We start from the raw sequence: 14448 nt of genomic DNA on the forward strand, positions 1-14448 counted from the left end.
ACACACACACACACACACACACACACGCAGACAGTTTCTTACACACACACACACACAACCACCTCCCCATTCTTTTTTCATCCCTGTTTTGGGATGCAGCACCATGAGGGAGATGTTTTGGATGTGGCTGTAGGGGGGCTGTTGTGTCAGCATGCAACAGTGTCCTCAACTGACTGCCAGAACCCCCCACTTACCACTTCCAAATCCCTTCCATGCACACAAATACTACTAACCCCCCCCCCCCCTCTCTTCACAGAGAAACACATCTGCTCTCAGATGCACTGTGTATATAGTGGAGTGCTATATAGAGGAGGGGAGGAGAACTTTGATAGATTAAAGGTTTTGAAATGGAGGTTGGAGAGGGTGCATGACAATATAGTCACCAGCAATAAGAGGGACAGAAATGGAGGAGAGTCTTGATATGGATTTCTCCTTGTGTTTTTATCAGGATTATCTGCTCATATCTTCCATTTCCATCACAGCATCATCGCTGTTAGTAGATGGCTGACATTTAGATGGCACGCATGCAGGCACACTCACACACACTAAAGCGTATACACAGAAACACACCCCGGTTTTCATTAGATCTGCAGCGAAGATGTGTGCTCCTTTGAGTTAGGAAATATGATATCTTAAGATAGGAGCCAAATGGCATTATCGTCAAAGGAGGTCTTATCCTGATAACTCTGAGGAGCAAAGTAAATCATGTCTTATGCCATAGAAACAATATTAACTTCTGCAGTCTTATGTAACAATTTCTGCCATTAGCTCATGCTTTTACAGGAAAATAACATGTCTATGTGGGTCAACCCTCAGCTCTCCTATAAACCACATCCCACCGCAGTAGAAACGTAATTTATATTACCATTCCCACATATGGAATGTGTATATAATAAACCATTTGGTAAATTATGCTGCAATGGTGCCTGCAGAGTGACTGTGGCAAAAAAAAAAAAAAAAGAAGCAAAGTCCTTCAATCCATCTATAATGTATTGGTCTATGCAGCTCGGCCAAAACACGCTTTTCAATTTAGCCATCGCTTGGCTCATTTTTAAACAAGACGCTTCCGCATCTGAAAGTCAATGAAGGCAGTTAACACAGTTACTAGCTGTGAATCATAAAATGGCACCCGTGGGTCTCTGAATAAGGTATTTCCATAGTCCTACCTTTGTAAATTCGATTTTGGCCACATATAGAAGTAATGTCTCAGGTTTGTGAATGTTTGGCGAGCAGTTTATTGTCACTGTTAAGTCAAACCTATCAAATTTCTCTCTGTGAGGAAAAAAAGGTATAATATCAATGTTAAAACCACTGCACAATAACTCACCTGCTGTATGCTGACTGGTAAATGTAAACATCATTTTATGTGGATTTTCATCATTTTCTTATTTCCACTATACAATAACTGCAAGTTATGTCCCTGTTTTTCCTCCATTAAATACAAATAGAGAACAATATTATGTATTAAACTGACTTGTTCCTCACATGAGAAGTATAAAGTATATAGACTGCCTGTGTCATGATCACTTAGGAATTGAATGCATTAAAATTCACTATATATTGTGTATATTTTGAACCAAGACCTAATTTAAATCTCGTGCCTGTGGCTATGATTACTAGACCATGCAGTGGTGTGTGTTTATATAGTGCAGGCAGTGAATGAAAAATGACAAAATTCTGCTTCTTTGCAGAGTTACAGTTGCATCATGTGTAGCTTTTATTGGCATACATTTCAAATTACTTAAATCATGCATGTGGTTATAAAAGGTGTGCACGGTAATGCTATTGATGTATTATTCTGTTCATAATTTAGTATTTTTCCTGTTTCCGGACGGTGTGCAAATGTTTAATATTCTCTCTTTATATTTTATATGAAGGGCTAATGTGTTTATCTCCCAAAGGCCTGTTCATCATTTCTACTTAACAAGCCCACCTGCTTGTCCTGACAAGTCAAATTCCTTTTCAACAAACTGAAGGTTTTTTTTAATGCCAAGAATGCTGCAAAAGCCTGCGTCATTGTTAACAGACTGAGTCATTAAAGAATGCAGTTTGTCACAAAGAAGGCACATTTCTTTTCTGTGAACGCGTTATCAGCTGGCACCATTAAAAGCCTTGCAGAACAAACTGTATTGTTTGAAACAAAAACAAAAAAACTGAGTTGATTAAATAAAATGCAGCAGGACGAGTATTCTTTTAATGGGAAAAAAGCAGTATGGTCAACAAGAATATGTTTGTTGTTGACTGAATTCTGCAAAGCATAGAAATCTCAAAATGCATCGATGAAGTTCCCTCAAAAAATGTCTGTCATTTACAAAGGTGTTGAATAGTTTTTTCTGGCCTGCTGTAGACACTAACGTGACTATATTTCGTGTAGGATTGCACCTTGACTGAATTTAGCTTGTGAGGCGGATGGATTCACGTGAACTGCTCCTACGTCACGGTTCATTGATCTGCGCTTTTCCAAACGGTTTCCATCATCAGGTCTGTGTCCAACAAAGATCCATGAGCTTTAAGCGGAGGCTAGTGCGAGAGTGGATTCTGTTGCAATGTGTTCTTTTCTTTGTGGGGTTATCATTTGTTTTTGTTTAGTGTCATTACTGCAGGCCACAGATGCTAGCGAGCTCATCAGCTCATAATGGGCAAGTGTCGGTTTCAACATAATTGTTTTATCCATCAGTTTTGTTGCGTGTTGTCATTCTATTAAGAAGTATAGCACCATGTCAGAAGAACATTATTCCAGAACACTATATTATCCTAGTTTATCCCTTCAAGGCCAGCAGTTCTGTGTGGGCTGAGGAACAAAAATGGAGGTTGTGGTGACAGTGATGTTTTTTAATATTCCAGTTTAGTTTCTCAGTCCCTCACTTTTACTCTGCATTTATTCTGCATTCATCTTCACTTTACATTTACTGTATTACACTGATCAGTAATATACCTTCTGTAACTACTCACCAGCAGCTTTATGGTATCTTTATGATAGTGTATCAGTGAAATATTGTACAGGCTATTAAACTGTAAATTTCAGTCACAATTTATTGGAACACCTCGGGCTGTGCATCCAGTCAAGAGGTTCTCCAAATACATACTTAAAGAGTTGTTTGACAGATTGTGCTGCTGTAATAACACCGAGGTATGACCATATTAGTTCATAATATTTCAGACAATTCCCCAGATTATCGATGGAGCATTTCCTTAATTTTCATCTGGTGATGACCATAAGCAGTGCAAAGCACACACTCCATGATTTAAAATGTAATTAATAGATGTGACCTGCACATCGCTTTCAAGATGTGCTTCTGTTTCCACTTTGTTTTTTAAAGGCAGAGATACATAATTTCCCTCACTGTTGAATATATAACAAATAACAAAAGAACATGTAGAGCTGCTCCCACCGACATCTCTAAATCCTATTTACTTTTCATACAGTGACAACCATTTATGCCCACGGTGTCCCCAGTCTAGCAAAAACATTTCAAATGAACACGGCTTGCATATGACCATGGTGGCCGGGCGGGCTCCGGTGTCCTGGAGATGTCCCCCGCCGTCCAGACAGCAGTCGACTTAAGTAATCAAGTGTGAAGGTTGCAAGGAGCAAACAGTCATTAACCTCCCAAACACAGGCCATCATCACCGTCTGCAGAGGACAGAGGGGCGTGTGTGTGTGTGTGTGTGTGTGTGTGTGTGTGTGTGTGTGTGTGTGTGTGTGTGTGTGTGTGTGTGTGTGTGTGTGTGTGTGTGTGTGTGTGTGTGTGTGTGTGTGTGTGTGTGTGTGAGAGACTGTGTGAATGTGAGTGACTGCCAGGACTAGTGAGTGTTGTATAGGCCTGTGTGTGTGTCCTTTATTGCTGTCTGATGGATAGAGTGGAACGTGTGTGAGTGTGTCTGTTGGGAGGTGTGTGAGTGCACGGTGCGTGTCTGCAGCTGGGACTCTCTTCAATTGGGTTGAGGGGATTGTGTGTGTGTGTGTGTGTGCGCTTGGAACATGAAAGTTTGAGGCCTTAACCTCAGTCTGGTAAATAGTCATCGGCGTGTGCGTGTCTGTGTGCACATGTACACAGTGGCATCCCTGTCTATTTATCCTGATTTGCAGGCAGATCAGGCCATGTATCCCACTCCGTCAGCCCATCCGGTGTGATCTCGACACACGTAATTCCCATATGGCAGTGCAGTATGGCTGCGCCTGGCGTGCCTGGGCCTGTGACCGCCTGTTTGACAAGCCACTGTGTCGCCTGCTGTGATGCCATGCTGAACCGACCCATCTGCTCCAGGCCAAGCTAGCACGAGGGAGAAATCATTGGAAGCGAGCACGAGGAAAAGGGCATTGGACCTGGGGTTTGGCATGGCACGGCGGCCAAGATTCTCCTGAACTACTGCCCTCAAAACGCTTCAGAGAAACAAGGGTGTGATGGAGTGCGAGGGTGTGTTTGTTGTCAGTAGAGATCAGGAGAGTTGACACAGTGGATAAACTGTCCACCTCGCTGGGTGCAGGAGAGTTCAGCTACAGGTGAAGGCTGTTTTTTGTCTTCATTATGTAAACTCATTTTGCAAGATTTTTAAAGGAGCCCAAGCATAAATTATCTTCAGTTTTTAGGTCAGTAAAAAAAAAAAAAAGGCAAAGTGATGAAAAAAAGAAAAAGACTCTAATTAAAATGTGATCTGTTGGAGGCACATTTGAATGTAACTCGTTTCAAACATGCATTGTATAGTATTACGAAACATTTGGATTCATTCCTTTTGATCACATTCTGGAGGTTATAGTTTACTCACCATTTGTTCTCATTACATCATAGGACCAACGTGTGTGTGTGTGTATTGTAGGTGTGATGTTTTAGGATGAAGTTTGTGTGTGATTATGTCTGTGTGTGGTTCTGGGAGTGTGGCTGCAAATTTACATTGTAGGCAAAATATGGAAACAATCTGATTTCCTAGTCGGGAAAAATGTGACTATTTGCGATTCTGACACTGCAGTTGCATTCAGTAATATGTAATATGGTTAGATTGAGGAAGGAGTAATATAAAAGCTACGGTCAGATAAATGTTTAATAAAATAAATAAATGTATGGTATTTGGATGACAGCAGCTGAGATGTAACCACCAAAGAATACAGTGAAGTCAATGTACAATAGTGTCCTCAAAAGCACACTAAAACAATGCGAATATGTGTGAAACCACGTGTAATCTGGGGTTGTGGTGGGCTATCAGTGTTCGTGTCGGAACACTTCAGGGGTCCCTTTCAGTGCAGCAATGAGATGTGCAGTATTTATAGGATTTGTTCATTTGGGTGGGAGGAGAGCATTCAACCGTTTGAACTTAAGCGGCAACATGCTGTGCGGCTCTGTATAAGAAAAAAAAAAATCTATAACAAGTCAAGCAGATTCAGAGGGAGATGCGGTTCAGGAGGGTGTTTCAAAAGCGGAGATACCTGGGACAGATCGGTTGTTTGCAAGTTTTATGTGCTCGTGTGTGTTTGCAGGCTGTGGCTCGCAGTGCAGCAGAGTCATTTAAAGGGGAAAGAGAACATACTGAAAGAGGAAAGGATTGTTAGAGAGCCAGACAAGGAGGGAAAAGAGAGGAAGAATGTTTAAAATGTGTGTGTAGAGAGGAAGAGAAAAGGGAGGGGGGAGAGGAGGGGTTATGGTGTTCCTCTTCATTACCGACACTAAGGAGCCATGCCAGGAGCACAGATGGCAAAGGATAGTGGGGGCATGAGGTTGGCACATAAACTGCAAAACACACTCACACACCACATACATTGGCACGCTCTAACCACTGTAATACATATTTATAATCAAAGAATAGGTCCTTAAAGCTCAATATGTTCCTCCTAATTCTGAAAAAGACAGGTAGGAAAGACTCCCATATTTGCATAGATATTGCCTGACACATACACACACACACACACACACACACACACACACACACACACACACACACACACACACACACACACACACACACACACACACACACACACACACACACACACACACACACTCTCTCTCACAAACACGTGTCATCAAGTTATCCCTCTGTGTTCCCGTGCCAGTTTCTTGGCCAGGAAAACAGTCGTGCTGACACTGCATCTCTCTCATCATTTTTTGGCCATCTCACTTTTTTTTAACACGCACACACACACACACACACACACACACACACACACACACACACACACACACACACACACACACACACACACACACACACACACACACACACACACACACACACACACACACACACGCACATACACGCACACACACGCACTACCTTCCCATTACACTCATTATCTAACCCCTCGTCACCCCCAACGCTCTAATCTAAGATTTAAATTAAAATTTTAACGGCTCCTTTTTGAAAATTGGCCCATCTCACTTTCTTTCACTCTCCTCATCCGTCAGTTATGCACACTCAGACACACATTCGGACCCCCGACGGTCCAATTAGAGGCTGCGGTCTGTTTGCACAGTGAGAAAACAGGATAACATGTTTGTGTGTGGGAGATGTATCTATTGTGCACAGTATGAACTTCTCTGCTCTGCAAGGTTGAACGGAAGAGCGAGCTCTTACACGCTCTCTCTCTCTCTCTCTCTCTCTCTCTCTCTCTCACATGCACACACACACACACACACACACACACACACACACACACACACACACACACACATACCTCCCACAAATGTAGGAAGCAAGAAAAGCACGCAGTGTCAGGTGGTAGTCTACAGTACACCTAAGAAACACCCACCAGCTCACAGCTGAAGTCACTTTGAAACACAGAAATCAATATTGTAGCACCACCTATGTGTGTTTATTGAAACTATACACTGTACTTACAGTGTATAGTTAACTGCATATAGACAATAGAACATCACTAAGAGATATTTATAAAACATCTATAAAGAAAGATTGATTGCTATTTCCCCACTGGCAAAATCAAATAGATCACAGAACCATCAGTATCATTTAGTTTTAGTTTGCTGTTTTCTGCACAGTAGAGGAAGTAGCTGATCAGTGGGTTTCTGACCACTGGTCTGTGATTTCTCCATGCATCTGAAATTTGAGGAGAGTGTGCACGTCAAAGTTTGTGTCAAATTTTGGACGATTAGAAAATAGTTGCAGGGAGCCACATTTGGTGAATAGGGGAGTAACGATTGTGTTGTCATGTTGATGAACCAAAGTGCCATCCCTGTATAGTTCAGGTGGATTGCACAGAATGTTTTCCCTCTGATGCCTCAGAACATCACAGTTGAACTCAGTGTTGACAGTCTGACCCTGGGGGGACAAATGCGGTGCACAATGCCACACATGTCAAAGTAAACCAACCTGGTCGTGCTCCTGACCCGATGAGCCTTTTTTGGTCTTGGATAGACAAGTTCTGCCTCTCTGAAACGCTGACATTTCATCAAACATGTTTTATTGCCGTAGGCTTAGCAAAACATCTCAAGGGTCTTTGTTGACAATTCCCAGAGTTTAACACAATTTTTGATATCTGCCCTCTGCTCGAGTCCATGGTGAAATCGAAGACACACCCGGACCAGCGGTCACAAAAACATGTGTAGCACAGGTGCTTATGTTGATCAAGCGACACAACTTGGAATACTTACTAATGGGTGTGGGGGGGGGGGGTATAACTTCCCTCTGTCATGGCTTACATGCAACAAGAGCATTCTCAGAAGTTTTTGATCCATTCTCGTAGAGGAGGAAAAGGCTCAAAGTGTCCATGTCTCTGTCTAAGACAGTGCGCAAATGTTTTATGCCTTTCAGAATAATTTTCAAATTGACATTTCTGGTCTGACAAGTGCTTGGCTTGAGCAGGGAAGCATCACCTAATTAAAAAGTAAAGATCAAATGAATTACCATTTTTATAGTTTTGCTTTTAAATGCTGTTCCAAAATGCGCCAACAGTGTTTATTTGCGTCCCTCTTCGCTCATGCTACTTTGAGGAGACGTTTCAACCTTTGAGGAAATTTCAATTTCGACGTAATGCGGACTAGAATGAAAGTTCACTGACTTTTCCAACGCAATTGTCTCATGTAATGCTCACCACTGGTTTTCATGATTCCCGTGGCATTTTCAAAATGCCTTACTTATATTATTGACATTGAAGACACTAGCGGAACAGCAGCAAATGAGAAAATAATCCTCCATGATACATCCCATAGATTCTGCTTCAAAGAACAATGTGTATAGCCTCTTTACATACAGAATATTTCAAGCTGGAACCTGCAGCGTTGTGTGCATACTTACTTCCGTGTGGGTGTGAACAGTATAGTGTGTCCAAGGAACACTGTACAGTTGTGTGTTCCCAGGTGGGTGCACAAGAGGGGATTTGCCTTAAGGTCCCTCACCTGGTTGTGAAATGCTCATCGTGAAAATAAATAAGTCCTGCACATACACATATTGCCACCTAGATTACTTGCTAAACAAGGATTTTATAAAAAAAATTAAAAAAAAAGACACTTTTCTCTCTCCCTCTCCTTTTGGAATTAATCCACAAGAGAAGCCAAGCATCACAATTCCACCTGGTCAGCATTTGGTCTCTCTGGCTCTGTTTTTATGCTTCTCTGCTGCTCTGCAAGAAAAATAAATTTCAGTCATCTGGTACCCACCATCATCTCTGCATTTTCTGTCCTATCCTATCCTATCCTGCCCCCCCACCCCTCTCCTCAGCCCCTCTCCCTCCTTCTTCCCACTCAGTATCATCCTCCTCTTTTCCTCAGAGTGGGGCTGCTGAGCCGAGAACGAAACACTAAAGGAGTTTTAATTAGACTGCTGTCCACTGTTGTATTTTGCGGCAGCTCGTGACCTCGATAATCCCGAGCAGGATGATGACGCTCCCTCCCAGGGAATTTGAATCGCAGAGCTCAAGTTGGCATTACCTACTCTATCCAATACTTTAAGATGGCAGGTTCTGTCAAACATCGTAACAGATAATATGATTCTCTTGCAGAAGGGACATCTACTGTTATGGAACTCGACTGTTAAAGTAGCTCCGATTCCCCTGTTTAGTCAAGTCAGTGTTGAGATGAAAAAGTGACATATTCATTGCACAGCACGTTCTGAAATACATTTTTTTTTTCTCTGTTCAGTGTTACATTCATTTTATTCTGCGATGGCTGACTGGAAACTTTCCAACCCTGCACTCATGCTGCAATACACAGACATGTATTGTTACTTCTGATCTAAATCTTAATTTAACTCCTTTCTTTTTTTCTTAGCAGCTCAGTCTGGGGAACTTTGTGACTGAGTAAATGGAGCTATGCATTGTCTTCTTAGCTCAGGCACATCATCACATGCAAACCTTCCTAGAAAACTTTGACCCTTTCACTTGCAGACCCACCCCGCAGTTACCCCCGTCCTGTACAATCTCAACACTCCAATAACATATGCTTGAGTGACCCTGACAAACAGCCAGCCTCGATGGCTTGTCTGCAGGACTGCATGACTCATAGCTGCTTTCGTTGTTGCACCAGCAGTGGCCTGTGGGCCTGTCATGCTGTGGGGTTGTATTGCCGAGCAAAGATCGTCCCTCTCTGGCCGGCTTCGGTCCCTCTGGTCAGACTTTGGTGCACTTGTTAGCATAACAACCATGTCGGGAGTGCTTGCTGGGTTCGCTGTGTGGTCATCATCAATCTGAAATGATACTAAGTGACAATTGGGATGTTAGTTGGACCACACAGAGCTCTGGTGTCATTCAGAATGCAAAGGAAACTAAATGAAACGTGCCTTACAGCAGTGTTTTCTCATTTTGAAGTCACGTTGGGGTCGGAGTTGTGGTTTCTGTGATTAACATGAACAGGAATGAGAGAATTCATTAAACTTGGTAACTTATTCCGTCTGTCAGATGCTTCTATCTGAAGCACAACGTAGTTCTGAGGGTTTACCCATTAACATGAGTGGTCTAAGAGATTTCTGGATCACACAGCGAGAGAAAACAAACATTTCTCAGCTTTCATTTCATGATGACAGAAATGTTGTCATCATGCCCACTTGCAGGCCGATGATCAGCTTCCCTCTCTCATGTTGTTTTGATTAGCATTGAGGCAAAATAATTATCCCACTGTGTTGAAGTGCTCGCTGCTACAGCAGCAGCCTGAATAGAGACTGATGGCAACAACCTGCAGCCACTGGCTGAGGGCTTGTGTTCCATTGATCCGATTGCATTAATCAAGGTTGTTTACAGAGGGAACACAGCGACCAATGATGGATGACTGCTGCTAATTATGTAACAGCCCGCACACATCACACCTCTCACTTCTGGTGTGCTGACCCAGTCAATGAAAATAATCCACAATCTTAACTATTTTTACTCTGGTAAAGAAATCCTCTTGACATCTCCTCAGCTCCCATTTAACACAATTAGGGGAAGTGGGTGGGAGGGGAGGGGAACATAAGAGATGGAGAGATGAAGAGAGAGGAAGCTTCTGCTTATGTGATCACAACCCTTTGCCCTGCTGATCTCCAAGACAAAATGAGAGGGCATAAGTGGCGGGATGAGAATTAATTGCATTTTAATAATTGCATAGCTCTGTTATTAATGAGCCCTGTGTCCCTCCTTGTTTTCTCTTTTTATGCAGTGATTACTTCTCTCTGCATTAAAGGCTTAGTGGCTCATTTAACCCTGGGAGGCGAGTCCTCAGCCTGCTTGTTTGCAGTTTTACCTGAGAAATGAAGTAACCCTTCACTTCACTTCACCTCACTGTTAGTGATACACCTCCAGGTTCTTCATCAGTATGTGGTTTTCCGGCAGTCACTCTTCATTAGTTACACTGATAGCATCATGACCTGGGCGTTAAGCCAAAGTAAAAATATGCTGAAGTCTTGAGTGTTTTAATTTTAGAGTTATACTTGGGAACAGCAAACTCAGCAAAACCAGTCTTTAACCTCTGAGTATGACAGTGGACTTGCATCCCAACCTCACCTGTGCTTTTTCTAAAGTGCTGTTACTGTGCTTCACACTCTGCCCATCCAGCCTGACGGCTCCCCAGCTGCACTTTAACCACCTTCAGCCCAAAGCTCTTTGTTGCTTGCCTAGCCCGGCCAGAGGAGCATATATATCTTGTGCCCCTTTTTGTTTGTGGTATAATGGTCAAATGGCTCTTAGTATGCGAGCAGCAGTGGCCCTTCCTCTCCTGTGGCCAGTAGCAGTCAGGCGAAATAAATATTACATGGACTCCATTCTAAAGGGTAGCCGTTCCCATTCATTTGTGCTGCACTGGGCTGTTCGAACTTTTACGATCTTACATCAGCCGGCCGGCTCTGCTGCGTCTCCGTTGCACTTTGTTTCTTAGTTTTCAGTTTTTTGTGTAGGGTTTCTTTTTCTCAGGCTTTCTTTTTCATCTTAGTCTGTTTTCATATTTTACCCCCATCATCCCATCTCTCTTTGTATCAGCTTTAACTCCTCTGCTCCTAACTTTTATTCACTCTTTCTCTGTTTGCGGCTAGCAGCCTTTTTCTTTATATTTACTCACACATGGTGCGATCAAAAGTCTTTCTATCCAATTTCATGTGGCCGCAGACAAAAAGCCTATGAAAAAACAACATAATAAAAAAACTAACAGGAGTAAATGGGAAAACAATTCTCCAGTGGGGCGTGTGTGTGTGTGTGTTCTTGCGAGGCGGTACCATCAATTGTTAGGTCATTTTTTTCCTCTACACTAAATAATTTCACACACAACTAGGAAGCGGGCAATTATATTTCACCAGACTGTACTATATCATCCACTTGAGCAGCCGCTATAATACGCTGAGGCTTCAGCCAGTCAGAGAGAGAGCCAGTGACCCTGGGAGTGGAGTGGGATTACAAATATTAGACCCGAAATAAACAAATCATCAGTGGCATGGTGTAAGAAACCCAGTGGCTTTTGATGTCATGGTGGTTTTATTTACCAGCCACAATGGCCCTCGCTCCACTTCAGAGCTGCCTAAAAGTGTGCATAGTACAGAAGGTTGCTTAATGGAAGTGACTGGTATTCTTTTATTTTTGTCTGCTCTGATGCCAACGAGGTGAAACTGTCCCCTCATTATTTTGTTGTTTACAGAATGCTCTCAGATCATTCATTATTACCATCACCTCAGTGCCATGTCACTGCACGTGCCCACTGCTGCCCGACCTCAATTTCAGCTTATGAAGCCATGTGAGGAATGATTCCCCTTTTGTTACATACATTCCCAGCCTGGCTCCGCTGATAGTCCGGTGACTGTTCACATTAAGGTTTGTTCAGCCAAGGGTGGGCTAATCAGCTACCAGTAGCGGTGGCATGCAATGACGTTGAAGTAGCAACAATGATGCTACTGGTAGAGTTTCAGCTCAGCATGCTGTATATTGTGGTCAATGCCGATTGGTTAAAGGCTGCAAATTAAGCTGAGGTCTACGCCCATATTGATGTAAGGACTGGAAACAACCCTCAATAGTGGCCAGACCCTGGTAATACCAAGCTAATACTTTTGCACTCTATTTTGAATCCTTCAGCAAACTCTGGCACAGTTATTAGCCAGCACCAACCACTGCATTGACTTAGCCATGGAATCTGTTAACTCGTCGCTGTGCATGGAAAGACAGATACATGACAGCTCATTTAATCAAAATCCACACGGTTTCCCTTTTTGTCGTTCCTCCGCCAACTGTTTGTTCCAGTGTTGATACATATGGCTCAGTCAATGGCAGCACATAGATAGCCTGTTCCACACTTTGAAAAGACACTTACATAAGTATTTCTTTAATAAACACCAAACTGCCTCCTTCATGGGCAGAGTTGAAACAACGGTAGGAGAGGAGAGCAGAGTAAAAGTGAATTGGGAGTAACGATGTGGAAAGGGGTATTAAGGAGGAGAGTGGTTCGGTGGGATGAGCAGTCTTGCCCATCAACTCCCACACTTACACGGCCCATTAAGAGGCTCCTCCGTGTGCTGAGCTGAGACAGAAAATGTTCTGTGAAAGCAGAACGTGCCTTCGTTGGCTCCCTGTTCTGATCTACTTTCTGAGGTTGTTTATTTGGCCAATGGTCTCGACACTCTTCTGCAACACTGTGAGCTCAAGAGAAGATTTTACAGTCTGTGAGGTTGGATAATTGATTCTTTTCACGTCTAGTATAGTCGAGAAATCCATCGTGTGAATGTGTTGTGCAAACATGCAGGTTTTCTTCACTAGCCCTGTCACCAACACTGTGTGAACTCTGTGTGTGTGTGTGTTTGAGGGAGGGTGGGCTGGCGCATGTGTAGGCGCGCACACCTTTTCCACCGTGCTGTTTGTGATTTGAATTCCCCCTACGACAGGCAAAGGACCTGAGACAGTGTTCGCGGGGCAGAAGCTGAACGACAACGAGTGGCACGCAGTGAAGGTGGTGCGGCGAGGCAAAAGTCTACAGCTGTCTGTGGATAATGTCACAGTGGAAGGTCAGTTTGTGTTTGGGACACCGAGGGATTAATTTGGGGCGAGAGGCAGTGAATAAGACTGCAGTGAGTCTGAGCCTGGCGTTACACACTCACAAATCCATTTGTTATCCAACCAATAATGTATTCACCCTCAAAATTGAACTGTTTATCCATTTGTCTTTGAAAGAGGAAGTTGACTCATTATCATGATAATGAATGACAAAGGCCATGATAGGTTTGTTTATTTATTGACAGTTATGCATAGTGGCAGCTAAAGACGTTTTGATAAAAGTGAAATAATTAAGAACTTAACTTAACTCACATTAAGATTAAATCTTAATACCCGTTTTCAGTGACAGACTTAAAACCCCAACCCACATAGACACTATGTTTAATTAAAAGACTGCAAATGAACTAGTTTCAGTCAGAGCAAATCCATACAGATGTATAAGAAAGTATAAAACATATAATTTAGACTGAGCACAAGAGAGAGTTGTTCATGCATATATTTCACTAACTGTGAGCGAGCTGCTGTGAACAAAGTACAGCGGAATAGGTTCTGCCAACTGATAAGAAAATAGAAAGAGAAGGATGAAAGGTCAAGAGACGTGGTGGAGTTACGGGCACTCACAGTATTGTGGCCTCGGGCGAGAGGATGGCGGTGGCAAAGGGTGAGAGAGGAGGTGAGGAAAAGGTGTGAGCTAGATGAAGGAAGGAGAGTGGGCATGCTGAGGCCGGAAGGAAGAAATGACCCTGAGAAGTTCGGACCGGTTCACAAACTGGTTCATGCGAAAGAAAAAGGAGGAAACGCCCAGTGAGTCCTTGCAGGAGCCGGTCAGGCGTTAGCAGGGAATGCATTTTAATCTGCAGCTTGCCAAGATAATTACTCACATCTCCCAGTGAACACAATATAAATTGTGGTTTGTAGAGCAGTAACAAGACATTTTCTGCAATATTATTCCCGTATAATTTAACTTCACGTCAGGTTAGAAAAATAGGTGCACTGATAAAACCATATATTGTAGACAGACTCTAAAATGTATTTTAAGATATAATAAGCATAATAAAGACACACAA

At 42.8% G+C, this 14448-nt stretch overlaps 1 protein-coding gene across 1 annotated transcript in view; it reads left to right on the plus strand.

The window, feature by feature from the left end:
• The window catches only part of nrxn2b (neurexin 2b), a 660052-nt gene that overhangs the window by 329797 nt on the left and 315807 nt on the right, over positions 1-14448 (plus strand). The window contains 1 exon segment of the mRNA XM_069715608.1: positions 13273-13392. Coding sequence (XP_069571709.1) covers positions 13273-13392 — 120 coding nt within the window.

This window comes from Brachyistius frenatus, unplaced genomic scaffold (assembly GCF_029030835.1).
Source record: "Brachyistius frenatus isolate BFR_SWC_R1_liver_20210118 unplaced genomic scaffold, ASM2903083v1 Contig_145, whole genome shotgun sequence".
Classification (NCBI taxonomy): domain Eukaryota; kingdom Metazoa; phylum Chordata; class Actinopteri; family Embiotocidae; genus Brachyistius; species Brachyistius frenatus.